At 41.1% G+C, this 17,637-nt stretch overlaps 1 protein-coding gene across 7 annotated transcripts in view; it reads left to right on the top strand.

Moving 5' to 3' along the window:
• The window catches only part of LOC117824996 (eukaryotic translation initiation factor 4 gamma 1-like), a 54,219-nt gene extending 46,387 nt beyond the window's left edge, over window positions 1–7,832 (top strand). For all 7 annotated transcript variants that reach the window (XM_034700563.1, XM_034700561.1, XM_034700560.1 and 4 more), the window contains 13 exons: window positions 1,666–1,959; window positions 2,036–2,147; window positions 2,249–2,357; window positions 2,467–2,720; window positions 2,895–3,022; window positions 3,154–3,326; window positions 4,655–4,780; window positions 4,915–4,996; window positions 5,129–5,227; window positions 5,595–5,747; window positions 5,893–5,974; window positions 6,119–6,259; window positions 6,374–7,832. In XM_034700563.1, the coding sequence (XP_034556454.1) occupies window positions 1,666–1,959; window positions 2,036–2,147; window positions 2,249–2,357; window positions 2,467–2,720; window positions 2,895–3,022; window positions 3,154–3,326; window positions 4,655–4,780; window positions 4,915–4,996; window positions 5,129–5,227; window positions 5,595–5,747; window positions 5,893–5,974; window positions 6,119–6,259; window positions 6,374–6,555 (1,935 nt within the window). In that variant the 3' untranslated portion in view covers window positions 6,556–7,832. The remainder of the gene's footprint in view (window positions 1–1,665; window positions 1,960–2,035; window positions 2,148–2,248; window positions 2,358–2,466; window positions 2,721–2,894; window positions 3,023–3,153; window positions 3,327–4,654; window positions 4,781–4,914; window positions 4,997–5,128; window positions 5,228–5,594; window positions 5,748–5,892; window positions 5,975–6,118; window positions 6,260–6,373) is intronic.
• Window positions 7,833–17,637: the final 9,805 nt, after the last annotated feature.

The raw sequence follows: 17,637 nt of genomic DNA, 5'->3' as shown, positions 1-17,637 counted from the left end.
TCTTGACAAGGCTCATGTTAATTAGAAACCATTCCAGGAGACAACTTCATGAAGCAGACTGAGAGAATACCAAGAGTGTGCAAAGCTGTCATGAATGAAAAAGGGGGCTACTTTACAGAATCTAAAATATAAAACATATTCTGCTTTGTTTAACACTTTTTTGTTCATTCAATAATTCCATATATGTTCTTTCATAGTTTTGATGTCTTCAGTATTAATCTACAGTGTTTACAATCATTGAAATAAATACAAACCATTAAATGAGAAGGTGTTTCCAAACTTTTGACTGGTAGTGTATATATATATATACACCCTGCTAATTAAACGTTGAAACACACAGCCAAACCACACCAGTATGAAAGAGCTAGCACTAACATTAAATTAGATGTTAATTTACTTTCTTTAAATATGCATTAATCATAGGCAAAGTTGACTTGCCTGTGTGACCCAATTCAGAACTTTCTGATAGGATTTGGCTGTTGGAGAAACATCTTGGCTCCGCTCTACAGCTTGTATATCAGGAAACAAAAGTTACTTGTCTTACCTGTGGTGCTCTGTTCTCCCCCTGCAGTTTACTGACTGCCATGGTATTGCTCAAGCTCTGCCTTATGTACAATAACATTTGCATTAAAATTGCGAGTCAAGGTGCAGCCCTCTGTTTGACGAAATTATACAAGGAATAGCACCGCACTGGAAATCCTTTCAGTCACTAAATTTCATACTTGACCAAACACAAAGCACTCCCTGTTTCCTGAAGTATCAGCGGTTAATCATCCCCTTCTTTTAAAAACATGTTTCTCAGCTCTGTTAGATTTTTAAGTCTCACTCAGACTTCATTTGGAGTTGAAGCAGCTGAGGTAAATTGTTGTTTAGTGTCCAGTGTTTGTGGCCTTTCCTCAAACTTTCCAGAACCCTCCCTGAAGTGCTGTTTCCTCGTGTTAAACCCTAAGTTGTTGCACGTTGTGTGTGACCATGTGTGGTGTTAGACATCCACAGCCCCAGAGATGTCCACTCTGGTCTCTCAGCCCTGGCCTGTGTGAGTCTCGTTTATGGGCTAAGAGGGAAAAGTCACCCAGCTCTTTAATGCAGCACAGCTCCTGATCATAGAGCTGCTCTGTGCCATAAGCTGGGACATTACATTTAGCAGCATGTTCATTCACCTCTACTTAAAGCTCAGTTCACTAGGCTTCAAGTAGTCTGTGTGTGTCTAGTTTGTCTGGTTGTTGTATTTTTAAGTAGAGTTGTGTTTGATTGTGGAGTCGTTGCTCTGAAGGAATGCTGCAGTCCTGTAGTTATGCTCCCAGTCCCGCCCATGCAGTGTTACAAAACCTGCTGTCTTCAGTGCTTTTACAAGCCAAAACTCAGCCGCTCCAAGTCAGCACAGCGGCCCAATTTATCCAGGAAACACACACTCTTTATTTTCCTTTGTGGCTGAAGAGAGGAGTTCAAAGTCTCAAGGATGTTGTTGACTTCTAATTCAAGCCTGAAGTCACATGAATCCAACATGAACTCACTGCTCCTGTGATTGATCCACTGAGTCAGTCTTTATTTAATGTCAGGATGTGTAGAAGGAGTCCAAACCGTTACCCTACCGAGATAAATCATCACTAAGATGGAAAAGATGGAACCACTGTTCTCATAATCTCTCCCTCCCCCCAACCCTAGAACACCTGGGTGCCCCGGCGAGGCGACCAGGGCCCCAAGACCATCGACCAGATCCACAAAGACGCTGAGATGGAGGAGCACAGGGAGCTCATGAAGGCGCAGCAAACCCTCGTCTCCAGGAAGGAGTCAGGCGGCGGCCAAGGAGGCAGGATGGGCGGAGGAGGCTCTGGGGGTCGTGGGGGCCCTCACACCCCGGGGCGTGGCTCTCAGCCCCAGGATGAAGGCTGGAACACAGTGCCCATATCTACCAAGAACAGACCGATCGACACCTCTCGCCTTAGCAAGATTACTAAGGTAAGAGAAAGAGGAGGCTTTGACTTGATATTGGACGTTTAAGAACCATGTTCTAACCAATAGTCTCTTCTCTTAGACTCCTGTTCTCGACTTCAACAACCAGCTTCTTGCCCCAGGAGGAAAAGGCACATGGGGCAGCTGGGGTAAAGGCAGCAGCGGTGGTACAAGCGCCAAACCTGCAGAAGCTGGTAGGTTCCCTGATGAGTGTGGTTTTTCATCAAACGAATATCTAGAAGAGTCCATCAAAGATGAAACTCAACATATGCTGTGTGTGTTTCTTCACTCACAGGGACAGAGACAGGCGGCCGTCCTGCCACCAGTACTCTGAACAGATTCTCAGCCTTACAGCAGGCTTCATCCTCCTCATCAGCGGACTCCGACAGACGAGTTCCTCAGAGGTTAGAAACGGGACAGAACTGTCAAAGCAAATTATCACAGCAAAGTGCTTTCTAGAAAAAGTCTCTTTGCTTACTCTCACCGCCTCTGCTCTCCCTCCGATCTTTACAGGAACAGCTCGAGTCGAGAGCGCGGGGATAACTTTGAACGCTCTAACCGTGGCGGTGACCGGTATGACAGACGGGACGAGCGCCGGGACGATCGTGATCGGAACCGCCTGCAGGTCACCAAGCGCAGCTTCAGCCGGGAGAACGAAGGGCGGAGCAGGGAGAGAGAGCAGCGCGGGTCGGCCGATCCTGTCCGCAGGGTAGCGAGCATGACAGACGACAGAGGCAGCAGAGAGAGAGCCAGGAGCAAAGAGAACAGTAAGGAACATTTTCTAACAAGCCAAGTCCAAGTAATACCTCCAGAGAATGTTTTGGAAATCAGACTGAAAAGAAATAGCAGATCGATGGAAAACAACAGGCTAGATATTTTCAGAAAAGTTAGCATAAATGGTTTCATGGTTTCAATCCTTTTTCTGTTTTGCTTGTGAACAGTAAAGCGAGAGGCGGCTGCCACCCCTCCACCTCCCCCCACTCCCACCAAGCCTGCCTTGACTGAGGAGGAGCTGAGCAAGAAGTCTACAGCAATCATCGAAGAGTATCTACACATCAATGACATGAAGGTACATAATTATATGCATACAAAAGAAGATCAACATTGTGCACGCATTTAACAGGAAGCGTGCAAACATTCTGCGTCAGTGTGCAACCTGCAGACCTAAAACTGTCTCCATGTTCTTCTCTGTCCCATCAGGAGGCTCTGCAGTGTGTGCAGGAGATGAACAGCACTCAGCTGCTCTTTGTGTTCGTACGAAACGGGCTGGAGTCTACACTAGAGCGCAGCACCATCGCCAGAGAGCACATGGGCCTGCTCCTGCACCAGCTCATCAAGGCCGGCACCCTCTCAACAGAGCAGTACTACAAAGGGTCAGTAGTGGAGCCTGGTAGACGTGATGTTTATGTTGTGTGCAAAAGAAAACAATGTAGAGTCGGTGCTTTATAGCTAATTCTGAAAGCCTAAACAGGGTGCAATGGACGAAGTAAGGGAGATGAGGGTCCATAAGATGAAGAGACTGAGCTCAGGTCTGTAAATATGAGATGTTTCCTGGAGGGAGCCGGAGTTAGTGCGGGAGGTGGAGCGATACGAGCGAGATATAGTTGGGCTTGCCTCCAAGCACTTCTCCGGCTCCGGAACCGAACTCCTGGAGAGGGGCTGGACTCTCTCCTATTCTGGAGTTGCTCAGGGGGAGAGGTACCGGGCGAGTGTGGGGATACTCACAACCCCCCGGCTGAGCGCCTCGTTGTTGGAGTTTTCCCGGGAGAGTGAGAGGGTCGCCTCCCTGCGACTTAAGGTTGCGGGGAGGAAGGCTCTGACTGTTTTGTGCATATGCTCCAAATGGCAGCTCGGAGTACATGGCCTTCTTGGAGTCTCTGGGTAGGGTTCTGGAAGGGATCCCAGCTGGAGACTCCATTGTTCTTCTGGGGGACTTCAACGCCCATGTGGGCAATGACAGCGATACCTGGAGAGGGGTGATTTGGAGGAACAGCCTGCCCGATCTGAACCCAAGTGGTGTGGACTGTCCACACTGAACACCATGTTGGAGCATAGGGTGGTTCATAAGTGTACCTGGTACTCTTTACACATATGCAGCTTGATTTTTTTACCTGTAAGACAGAAAGCTGAGGGTCTCGAGTAAGACATGATGTGAAAAGGATAAAGGATGCTGCTGTCGTGACCATGTAATGCTGAGTGCCTTTATCTCAATGTTTCTTAATTATGACGTATTCACAGCAACAACAAATGCTCACACTGCTTATGATGATGAGGGAGGTATTTTGAGAACAAACAAGCATTTTTGATTTTAAACGACCTGCTAGATGAGACTATAAAACTGTAATACTTGGAATAAAATAGAAGAGTTTCTGCAGCAGAACCAGACTCTTCAGTGAGATGCAAAATGGCCGAGTTTCAAGCTTTGATTGAAGTTTGTGACAGCAGGATTTTTAATTAACAGACACCCTCTGGGGAAATTCTGCTTTTAGTGGTAAATTAATTTTTAGGAAGTTATGTTTCAAAGCAGTCACTGAAAATAAATCTTTTAACACGTTGCTCAGCAGGGGTCCATATGTTCGTGTCAGTTTTGGAGCATCTCTCAGGTTCACCATCTGCTGAGAGTCTGAACCTTCTCCTCTTTCCTTTCACTCTGAAATAAACTTACAAACTCATGCGCGTGTTTGTGTATGTGTGTCCACAGGATTCAGGAAATCCTGGAGGTGGCTGAAGACATGGCCATAGACATCCCCCACATCTGGCTGTACCTGGCAGAGCAGATCACTCCCCTGCTCCATGAGGGCGGCATCCCCATGGGAGAACTTTTCAGGTAAGAGTCTCACATTTCTCTGCCCAGAACCATGTTGATTTAAAAAAAGAGATTTGCCAGAAATGAGAGCATGTGGGTTGTTTTTAATTCATGAGCCTGATTTTTAACTTATGTTGACTTCTTCTTACCTCCAGGGAGATTTCAAAGCCTTTGATCCCTCTCGGCCAAGCCGGGGTCCTGCTGGTCCAGATCCTCACTTTACTCTGCAAAGGAATGGTGAGAGTAAAACAATGATAATCCCTTATTTATTGTTTTCTTCACCCCCTATTTCTGTCTTTTCTCTGTTAGTATTTACTAACCTTGCATGAAAAGCACATAATAATCTTTAATGTGTCTCTCTCTCATCAGAGCCATAAAAAGGCGGGCGCCATGTGGAGAGAAGCTGGCCTTCAGTGGAAAGACTTCCTCCCTGAAGACGTAGACGTCAACAAGTTTGTAACAGAAAAGGTGAGAGACTGCTCAGCTTTTTATTAACTAAGAAATTCACTGACACATTTTCACGACGTTACACTGAAGTGGATTCTTCCATACCTCTCAGCTATCAATGCTACCATAGGCTGAGCTCAACTAGTGTACTAGTAGCTAGCAGGATGGTGAAAACAGTTGGTACCAGAAAGAGCTACACAGCTGCATAGAGACTGCACATTTCTGCACGCTAAGGAAGTCTTCACATAATAAGAGAGATGGATCTTCTTTCCATCTGAGAGATCCTTAAAACAGTCTGCGTCTTCTGTTCTGGAATCTGGATTTTATGGTAAATGTGACTTAGAGTTAAGTTTTAGATTCTAAAGTTGAACATGTTTCTCTGAACCAGGATGTGGAGTTCACTCTGAGCGATGAGTTCAGTCAGGGCGATGAGTCCGAGAAGAGCAAAACGAAGGAGCTGAGCTCTGCAGAGCTGACCAAACAGATGGACCGACTGATCAAGGACCAGGCCGACAACCAGAGGATCTTTGACTGGATCGAGGTTTGTATTATTGTTTACTTATCATTTCTTATTCATGCAGCACTCTTCAACCCGCCCTTGTCTCACTTTGGATCCATCAATAATTCATCTTTCTTAAAGCTTCAGTTCTCTTCATGTTTTTAAACATGTTGTTTTCTCTGTGTAGGCAAACCTGGATGAGCAGCAGGTCTCCTCCAACATGTTTGTCAGAGCTTTGATGACCAGCATCTGCCAGTCAGCAGTTATCTGTGAGTCAGCAAAGACCGTCCGCCGTCCTCATCAGAGCGTTCTCACAGTGGCCTCTGGGACAGTGTTGACACAAACATGCAGTTAAACGTGTTTTTATTTGTGCTCGTGTTTGATGAAGTTTTTCTTGAATCTTGTCCCTGAAGGTGAGAACCCCTACAAGGTGGATGGAGAGCAGATCAAACAGAAGGCCAAGCTGCTGCAGAAATACCTGAAGGATGAACAGAAGGAGCTGCAGGCTTTGTACGCCCTGCAGGCCCTGTTGGTGCAGATGGAGCAACCTGCCAGTGAGTAGCTGTCTCTGAACTCTTTACAAAATCTGAATATCTATGAGCATGTTGTTGTGTTTTATTCTTTCTTAGCATTGTGTGCTCAGCATGTCTCAATCTCCCCTCCCTCAGATCTGCTGCGGATGTTCTTTGACACCCTTTACGATGAGGATGTGATCAAAGAGGAGGCCTTCTACAAGTGGGAGTCCAGCAAAGACCCCGCCGAGATGCAGGGCAAGGGCGTGGCCCTCAAGTCAGTCACCGCCTTCTTCACCTGGCTCCGTGAAGCCGAGGACGAGTCCGACAACAGCTAGGACCTGCTGGGACGAGCTGTGGGAGGAGGATCCTTGGGGCGAGTGTGAATGTTTGGTGGATGATTCAGAGGACTCTGAATCAGAAAAAAAACCTTCTGCATAAACAGAAAAAGCAAGAAAAAAATTCTTCAACTGGGAGAGATTGTATTATGGATCGAACATTCGATCGTGTTATTTTTTGTTTGTTTGTTTTCTTTATTTTGGGTTCATGTTTTTTTTTCTTTGCGCAATCGAATGTCATTTTGAAATGAATGAAATACAGGAAACGTAGAGAGGTTAGATTGAGAGAATGCTGAGCAGCGTTACGAGCCGTGGGAGATGATGTTGTTTCCTTCAGTATTTTTTTGACTTTATCTCCAGTTTTTTTTCAAATGGCTGTTCCTCGCCACGGCAACACTATCCAAGACACTTTGCTTAATGACAGATATAAAAAAACGACTTTAAAAAGGCTGTTCACATCTATATTTTTGATGACTTCATCCTTATCATGTGGACACGACACAGCAACATTGTCACGTCACATGTGTACGGTGTTCGGTCTACATGAAGCGCTCGTGTAGAAGGTTAGCTTTTCGTTCCTCTTCTTTCCGGTGTTGGATGATGGAGTGAGTGTTTTATAATAAAAAAGAAAACTACAAAGAAAAGTGGCGAGCGCTGTCTAACGGACATTTCAGACAGAAGTCAAAGAAACGGTTGTTGGACTCCCGAGGATTACATGCATCCTTAAACGCCGACGGTGTCACTGAGGAGAGGGGCGACGGACTTTGACCATTTTGCTGCTTGGGGAGGACGATGCTTCCCGACGCCCCTCAACCCCAAAATCCCCCCAACACCCCCCTCCCCCCGTCCCCCCTCCCCAGTGTCTGTTTCACTTGTTTCCTGCGCTTCAGAAACAAACTGTTGACAAAGGGAGAGCAGGAGCGAGGGCTCACGGCTGCACCCTCGTTCAAAGCCTGTCGTCAGATTTTAAAAAGATAAATATCGCTATGAAAACTTGAAAAAAATAAAATACAGTTAAAAAAAATCAACGTAAAGGAAAAAGGACTCTTAAAGTTACCAGTACGAATCCTAAGGCCTTTTCTGCTTCCATGAGTGGAAATGCATTTCAGGAGAGTTCTGTAAATACATGACCGATTATCTTTCCTTTCTTTTTGTTTTTTTCAAAGAAGAAATGCTCTTTTCCCTGTATTTATATTTTTCTCTCCTCAGCTGGCAGAAGGTGCTTGTAATTATCCAACCCAAGTCATTGATTACAGTTTAATGGAAAAATTTGTAAATACTTTTTTGCTTTACTTTATTAAAAAAGATATTTAATTAAAGAAAATTAATGCCTCTTTTCACATCCAAAACTGGAAGAGATAATAAAGATTGTTGCCAATAAAAGAAAAACTCCCATACTCGTGCTTTTTGAGATCTGATCTGAAGTGTCTTTGGACCGTCCACTCACAGGATGGTATGATGGCCTCTTTTTTTTTCTTCCTAGGTTTGTTTTTATCTGCAAAACGCAAACATTACAATACAGCTCCAATATTCAAACATCTTTTTGATGTTTTTTAAACATATTCATATGTATGTATAAAAATATTTTTAAAAATTAAAATAAATAAATTATAGAACATAAATAAAAATGAATAAATATAATAACATAACAATAATAAAATAAAGATGAAAAACAAATAAAAATACAGACATAATAAAAACTATTAAAATAATACTAAATATATACATATAGACAGACATACCTACATAAATTGAAATAATATAACTGTATATACATACATAGATACATGCATACACATAAAAAAGATCAAATCATTTTGTTGATGTACTTCTAATAAATAAACGGGTATCTAGCTGAATAAATCAATAAATATAACAATGATAATTAAATTAAGAGTAATAGTAAAAATAATAAAACAATGCGAGTAATACTTTTAACAATATCATTTTTTAATTATAGTAGTAACAGGAGATAGTGTTAATAAATGTATATTCAAAGTAATAATAAAAATCACGAAAGAAAGTAAAAACTATATATTAATGTTACTAACACATATCTAGTTTGAGTTTGAATTATCCAGTGAACGCTATGGAGGCTTTTTTTTTTCTGATGGATGTTCCAGTTTTTCTTTTATAGGCAAGGATTGTTTCCATGCATGCAGGGGTCAAAGGTTAACTGATGTCATGAAAACTTTTTGAGAAATGAGGTTGAAGCTGCAGTGCTGAACAGTACTTAAAAGGTAACCCTTAAACATACACTACCAACAACGTTCTGGTGATGTTGGTGAACTTGGTGTGTTAGCAGACATTTTGGTAAGACCCTGTGAGTCCCGACCAGAGCCATTTTTAATTCTAAGCATTTGACTGTTCACGTCATTCAAGGACCCTGCTGCAGAGAAGATGATTTGTAAATATCTAGTTGGTGCAAATAGACAAAAAAAGAACCCAAGAAAAAGTTTATGACAGCGTCAGAAATCCAAGTTTATTTGTGACCTTTCCCTATCAGGCATTTCTCGTAACCCACATTTTGACACGATTCTTTCTCTGTCACATGACCAGCCGAATACAGTATCCGAACAGTCTGTCTGGTTGAATTTAAAAGCTTTCCTAGACCCCTTTTTTTCTCCTCCCTCATAAAAATTTGGGAGTAGAAGGAGACAAGGGGGAGCCCCAGACCAAACAGGTGTCTCACCTCAGCTCTGACTTCCCTGTCCTCTTCTAACACCTCTGTGGAGGTGAGAGCTAGCATGGAGGGATGTTGGTTTGGAGACACTGGAGCTCAATGAAACATGGCTGTAGGGAGGTGTCCACTTCATAACACTGGTGATGTGTTGGCTCTCACTGCCCATCTATCCCTATCTATCTTTATGTTTGGGATGTGGGGGCTCACTTATTACTAGATCATAAACATCAATATGAGGACATGATGGGAGGGTTTCTTTAGGCACAACTGAAGTCTTAAATGGATCGGCCCACTGATAGGATCTAAAATGGGACTCTGATTGTACCCAGGACAAAAAACCTGCAGACTATAGCTGTTCATTTAATCGTAGGGGTTGTGGATGCTGGAAGAACTCTGAAACTGTCAGCTTGGAGCGCTGCAGACTGGGGATAAACATGACGTAGCATCTGTCTTGTTCCTAAAGGGATGTAGCGCTCAGACGAGGCTCCTCAGGTCTGGACTTCTCGGGGAACTCCAGAAAATAAAACTCACCCCTGTTTTAAACTTCACTGAAGTTACGTAAGTAGCTGGCTGAGTTTGAGACGGGCCAACAGCCAAGACACACAACAATGATCATACAAGCTTTTATATTCTGTCAAGACCTCGACAATCTATAAACGTGTTCTTTTTATGCAGAGATTTTTATATATCGCTAAAAACAATGCTTTTAGTTAGCTTTTAGGTTATTAATAAGTGTTTCATTTTGAGTGTTTAAGCTTTGAAACAAGGAAAACATCAAACCTTTCATACTGAGAGTCCACAACAGTGTCATAACGCAGCTCAGGCATCATCACGCCGGGATGAGAGCTGTTTCAAACTTGATCTCCAAACAGAGACCTCAACACTTCCAATCCTAAAATCCAGATTCTCTATCTTCATGTGGAACCTCTAAGGAGAGATAACTCAGTGTTGTTCTTTCGATCCCTCAGGAGCTCCTGGAGAGAACAGCTTAATAAATGACACAACTTCCACTTGAGCTTGAGGATGAGGTCAAAGCCACTGTGACTTTATGTTCCTCACATTTTGTAAACGTCTTAATATGATGGATCCTGAAAGTGAAGCCAAACAGTTGGAGCTCTCCCTCCCTCCTGGCTGTCTGCATCATAGAACGTGCCTCCTCACTGCTTAAGAATCAAACTTAAAACTCCTTACTCCTTTTTCTCAATCACTATAGTTCATTATTGTGTCGCTGAGTTGTGTCGTGTTTATTTTTTATCCAATGACACAGCTGTAAAACTTCCAATGGGTTAGGGTTCCCAATCCCAATTAAAAGCAGGGTCCCTTTTAGTGGCCTGGTGTGGCTGGATGTTTCAACAAATAAAGGCCAATCTTAATTAGAAGTCTAGATATCTTATACTGTCGCTTGAATGCAACATGTTACATTTACTGATCACCAAAGCAGCACAGAGAAAACACGAGGACCTGAATGTCATCAGGTTGTCAAGTTTGTGCAACAGGAGGACGATTTTCTTATAATATTAATAATAATAATAATAATAATAATATAGTTTTTTTTTTTTTTTTTTAAAGATCTTTTTATTTAGATTTTGACACATTACAAAAAAAAAAGATCAATGCAAACAATTCAAGAAAGTGACGTTTTTGTATAAGAAACATATTAAGTAAATGAATACATTTTTTTTTAAAAAGCCAATAATATGTGATAATAACTTAGAATAAAAGATTGACAAGTGCTCAAACAGGAAAATAAAGAATAGTGAAATTACAATACGATGAGTAGGTGAATATCAAAAAATATATATATTAAAAAAGATAAAAGAGCAATAAGTATAATAAAAACAAAAAAACAAATATACATCCATATATATCCAGATACACCCATATACATACATACATACATATACATACAAATACATACATACATACATACATGTACATACACACACATGGAAATAAAAATATAATCGTACAAGAAAAAAAAACCCGGATAAATTAATAAATAAACAAACAAACAAAAAAATAATAATAAAAGGTATGAAAGTACCAAAAACAAGTTAAGAAGTAGAATAAACAAAACAAACAAAAACAGACAAACAAACAAGCAAACAAACATAAAAAACACCACATATGGCAATGTCAAATAGGAACAACCGAACATGTTCTTCATTGAAAATAGTTGTTGTGCTCTCGAAGGGACTCAAGGCCTCAAAGTATCAAGTAAAAAAACAGTCTATGAGGAAGTAAAATTAAGAAAAGATCTCAAGAATTACAACCAGCTTCATTGAGGTGCATCTTTGAACTGCAGGGTTTTTACTAGGTCAAAGAAAGGCTGCCATACTTTTAAAAAAATATTTGTGGATCCGTGCAGAGTATGTCTGATCTTTTCAAGTCTGCTAAAATGATCCATTTTATTTATATAGCGCTTTTCAGAAAACTCAAAGACACTTCACAAATAGCACACAATAAAAGAAACAAAATAGAAACACAGTGGATATAAAAACATGAACAGTTAAAAGCAGTTCTGAAGATTTCTGTTGATTTTAACCCTGTAAAGCTTGAACCATCAAATACATGCCAGAAAATTCTAATTCACTGAAAGTGGAGTGTTTATTGGACCTTCTGACAAATAAAAGAAAAAGCAATTAATTAGCAATTTTCATATATGATTTTTAATTTGTATCATATTTGAAACATAAGGCATTTTGGTGAAATTATTTTGCTCAGAGTTTCTTATTTTTTAAACAAACCAAAACATATAAAACACATTTTTTTAATCTATTAAAATTTGAGCTTCCTCCAAAATTTTCCCAAAATAATCTCAAACTTAGAAATAATGTTTCTTTAAGACAACACGATACATATTCTGTAGCAAAAAAAACTAATGTATTGTATATTTCTTCTCTGAACTGTGGAGTTTTTAGTAGAAATCAGTGAGCAAAAGATAATAATTTACTAGGGAGCCATAGTAACATTCAACCAGTCATCAGTCATCATGACACAGCAGGTTACATATATAAAATATATCTAATTATGTCACTTAAACATGCTCTTAAATAATAAAAAGACTGTATGTTGATTTATGGAATACATCATGTATGAAATTTAATAAAATTAGGATTGACAGGTCTGCAAATAAATACGTGCTGACTATGAATTAAGTTATGAAATATTAATTAGTTTAACATTGCATCAATCCAGTAACTATTCCTCTTGAAGTTTCAGAAACAATTTGAAAGTTTTTTTCATCCAAACTTTTTCAAAACTGTTAAAAATATCCCTAAAAAACCTTGAGTGGGTCTCTGATCCACAGCTGACCTTCTGGTGCATGAATTACTCACACCTGCATGTATCTGATTGTAGACATCAGGTTTCTTCTGAAAAAATATATCACACTGATGATGTAGAGAATGGTTCAAGAGAACAACACTATGCGTGATCTTTTAGTGGACTACCTCCACTGACTCTTCCCACGTGTTCTCTGTTCTGCTCTTTCAGAAGCGTGTACATCTCTTTATTTGCTTAGCTTGACCAGTAGTCCACGTACTACAGAATTACCCTCACTGTGGAGGGGAGTGGGCTTCACTCTCGGGCTCAACACTCAGGCCCCGACAATGGCTCCAAATAGAAATGGAAAGTGTGGTTGTGCAGGAGAGTGAGTGTGCTCTGCAAACTTTGCTTTACAAATACAGATAAAATGACCCCACTCCTCCACATTCCCACATTTTCACTTTGAACACAGCGCTGGGCTCCACAGCCCACACACTTCAGGAGTCACCAGATTCCCTTTTAACCAAACGCCCAAACTTCAGCTGCAGCTCACAAAAGATTCACCGCAGAACGCTCTGCTGGCTGTAATTCAACCTGAGTGTAACCTCACACACACACACACACACACACAGCCTTCATTTTAAAGCACCCTTATCAGCTTATCTCACTTGTTACGAGACCTGCTCTCTCTCCCCGCTGACACGCTCAGCCGAGGGGAGATGGCCTTATCTTTAACCTGCTCTCTTCCAGCCGCAGTATCAGTCAGCAGGACCCGCTTTTCAGATGACATTTTCACACTCTTGCATCACAGGTGGACCTATCATTCCCCCCCATGTATTCCCTCCAAAGTGTATTTGCACAGAGTATTGTGACCAGGTGAGCAGCCAGCCACTACAAGATATCCGGACAGCTCTCTGACATTAGCTGATATCCTTTTATCCCCCATGCTGGATCTGCTTGTTTTGAGGAATTGTCTAGCTATTAATCTTATAAAGGATGCAGCCTGCATGTTTCTGTCCCTGTCCAAGAAACATCTGAAAGTCTTTATGTGTAAGATGCACATCACACAATATGAAAGCTGTATTTGACCTGCAGGATTTCTTATTCAACATGCACATATAGTCTAAAAAAAATCTTTCACCTCATTACTTTCCTGTTTCTATTCATATATATATATATATATATATATATATATATATATATATATATATATATATATATATATATATATATATATATATGTATATATATATATTATACATTTAAATGTGATTGTCTCATCCACATTTCCATGTTTAACCCACTAAAAACCCAAAAGAAAGTCTCCAAATCAGTTATTTAGATTTTCATTTTGTATTTTTTCAGATATTTGATTTTTCTTTTTTATTAACAAACAAATGAAAGCTTATATTTTTCCTTAAAAGTGTAATAGTGTTTAGAAAGTCTATTATTTAATTTGTAGTTTCTGCACTGACCTAATGGTCTGCATTTGAAAAGTGCCTGAGGCGAGTTTGCTTCAATACACTCCATGTATTGATGTCTGTGTACACCTCATGGACTCAAAAAAGTGTGCTTTAATCTATATTAAGATAACCCTGAGTAGGTAAGAGTGCTTATAAAGCAACTTGATACATTTATTAGTGAGCGAGTTATCTTCGATGCCAACATCACATGCTGTCCTTGTGTAGTGCTTTGTGCGAGCTGCCTTACGACTGTCTTTATTCTGTTTCTGTTTCAAAACAGAGACGAGAGGATTCCTGAACCAGTCTGTGAGCAGTTACAGGTTGCAACTTTGTTATTTTAGTGCATGAACACTTACCTTTGAACTTACCTTTATACAACTGTATTTCAATGTAATAACAGCAGCCCAACCTGTCAATGTGCTCTCACCCAACACACTGTTTGACAGTTATTGAACTGTTCTATCAGATTGGATATCAGTCACGGGCTGCACGGTGGTGCAGTGGGTAGCACTGTTGCCTCACAGCTAGAAGGTTCCTGGTTCAACTCCCCGGCTGGGCGGGTGCCTTTCTGTGTGGAGTTTGCATGTTCTCCCCGTGGGTTCTCTCCGGGTACTCCGGCTTCCTCTCACAATCCAAAAACATGCTCAGGTTGATTGATCACTCTAAATTGCCCGTAGATGTGAGTATGTGCATGAATGGTTGTCTGTCTCTCTGCGTTAGCCCTGTGGTAGGTTGGCGACCTGTCCAGGGTGTACCCTGCCTTCCGCCCGAAGCCAGCTGGGATAGGCTCCAGCCCCCCGTGACCCCCAACGGGATAAGCGGTCAAGATGATGGATGGATATCAGTAACATCCAAATGCACTATAATAAAAAACAAGCTTTAATTTTATTTTTGCTAAATTACTAATATAATACATATTGTGCATTGACTCTTATTATCATGCTGATTTTTATATATATTAATATTCCTTTGTAATATCCTCCCACCCTCCTGTCCATGGTGCTAAAATCCTACAGGACAAACTTTGACCCTTTATCAGTTACTCTAAATTGAGCGTCAGCACAGCATCTCATCTCCACTAGAGGGAGCTGTTACACTGTGTATACTACCAACACTTGCTGTACAGTAGTTCTCATAACATCCTAGAGGCAAGAAAATAAACCAAAGTGTTATCCATTTTCATATTTAGTTTATTATAAGTTTTCATACAGCTTGAAAGGATCATGTTCTTCTTTCACTAAAATCAAAGTCCAGATGAACATTTGATTCTGTGTCTGTGTTATTAAAGAACTGTTTCAATGCCACAAGGTGATATGTATCAATACTCGAGCAGGGCTGTTTTAGGATCATGTTTTTAGGGGTGCTTTCTGTGTCTGACCACACAGCCTTTGAGTTCATGTCAGTAAGTAGGCAAATGTTTTTAAAATTCTCCATCTATGTTACCTTGCAGTTTTGTTTGAGTTTTGACTGACCTCCCCCATTTCACACGCTTTGATCAATGTAATGTAATCGTGCATATGTCCCTGCAGTTATTTTTTGAAGGCTGCTGGGATGAAATGTAGGATCTAAAACGCCTGTGCATTAGAGTCTGTACATACTTGAGCTTTTTAGTAATTCCTCACCTGCCCACTAGGTGTCCTCAGTGATTTCTTCTGCTTATCTCCCCTGTCAGCAGTTTCTCTGTTATCACCATAGACTAAACAAAACATGAACCTGTTTCTGGGTTTATGAAGCCCAGCGATGGTGGTCACCCTTTTGTGAAATGATGACACTCAATCTTAATATCTTCAAAACAGAGGACTTGTATAAAAATATCCCCTGATTGAAGAAATGAACTATTAGGACCAGAACAGTTTTTCCTGTCCTCCTCCACCCCCTCATCTCCCTCCTCTTCTTCCTCTTCCTCTTCTTTGGAGTTTACATCTTCCTCCTCCTCCCCCTCTCCCAGGATTTGCTCTGGAGGTCGGAGATAAAGCTGACCAGCTGACACCTCTCTGCCCTGACCTCAGCCTCCACAGCAGCAGATCTGAACCACACGTGATACACACACGTACACACATTCACCCACACACTGAACACACTCTACACTCTGTATCTCATGGGAGGCTCAAACGCTTGTTCACACTGGAAAACCAGTATCTACAGTACTCAGGTATCTCTGGCTAAAAACTCCACATTTGTGAGAACACATGATGCAGACAGTAAATGTGCTGTAGTTATACATATTATTGAAGATGCACTTTCATGTTACCTGATTCTTACAGTGCTAATTTCATGCTGTTTTCCAGTTCTGAAGACTTTAACCATCATTGTAACTTCATTTAACGATCACTTCAACAATGTGTGGAACAATGCTACAGAGACCAGGTCATCTGCAAGAGGAGACTGTTCAGCTTCATTAAGGTAAACTGTTTTGGGACAATCTGCATGTTCAATCAATTCAATCAATGAAAATAGTTGAATGTGGGAGTTGAAGGATCCGTCACAGAACCAGGGATGATAGGTTTCTATTCTTGTCAATATGTTAACTTCCACTGGATCCGCTCCATTGTGTTCTGGCGGGTTGGAGCCCTCCGGATCAGATACACAAGACTTCTATTTTTGCCGGATGCCGGAGCACGACGCATCAATCTCAACAGAGCAGATGGGGTGGGACAGGAAGTCAGGCACCAAAACAAAATGAAAACATCCAGTTCATTTTCAGAATGAAACACTCTGTGTCATCACCAGATCGTATTTCACTTAACTACAACAACAAACCGTCATGATGAGCTGAGCCAGGCCTGGAGTCAACAGGTCAGAGGTTTTCAGAGGACCAGAAAGACAACATGGATGAGGAGAGGAGGAGAAGCCTTGATTCAGAGATTACTGCTGGACCATTACAATAACATCCAGGTCTTTTTTTACCTTTAAGACATGCTTCTAGTTTAGTAACTGACTGGTTTCTCCTGGCTTCATTGATACGTATAACTGAGTGTCATCTGCATACAGTGAAAATCGATGTAATGTTTCCTCATGATACAACCAAGAGGAAGCACTCCAGCTGCTACGGATGTGCTGGATTCCAGCGGCAACAGCTACTACTACTACTATCCGCCTCATCACTATCATTGCTCTTTCCCTCTCTCTTCATCTCCCTCTATCCCTCTCTCCAACTCGGTCTCAGCAGATGTGTGTCTAACATGAGTCTGGTCCTGCTGGAGGTTTCTGCCTGTTAAAGGAAGTTTGTCCTTGCCACTGTAACTTGCTAAATGCTGCAAAGTGCTCTGCTCATGGTGGATTAAGATGAGATCAGACAGAGTCCTGTCAGTAATCTGAGTAAGATTTGTTTTTAATCCGTTCTAATATCTCATGTTAGTAGTCCCACCTGCTCCCACTGACAGTGATACAACAATGCATAATCTTCATCTTATTAATCCGTTTTGCATAAGAACTAATCACCACAAGGCCGATCCTCATCTGCACCGCTAATCAGTGAACTTATTGGGAACATTGTGTGATCAAATCATCTCTGATAAACATCCCAGTGTCAGCGTGACACACAGTACCTGTTGAATCAAGAGTAAAAACACACCTCCGCATCATTTCCCTCTTGTTCTGTCGCTCTGATGGAGAAATCTTGGACGAGCAATCAAAGAGAGCATGATGGGAATATTCTTATCTCTGTAA

Source organism: Notolabrus celidotus, chromosome 14 (genome assembly GCF_009762535.1).
Source record: "Notolabrus celidotus isolate fNotCel1 chromosome 14, fNotCel1.pri, whole genome shotgun sequence".
NCBI classification, from domain to species: Eukaryota; Metazoa; Chordata; class Actinopteri; order Labriformes; family Labridae; genus Notolabrus; species Notolabrus celidotus.
This window is presented reverse-complemented; position numbering and strand designations above follow the sequence as displayed.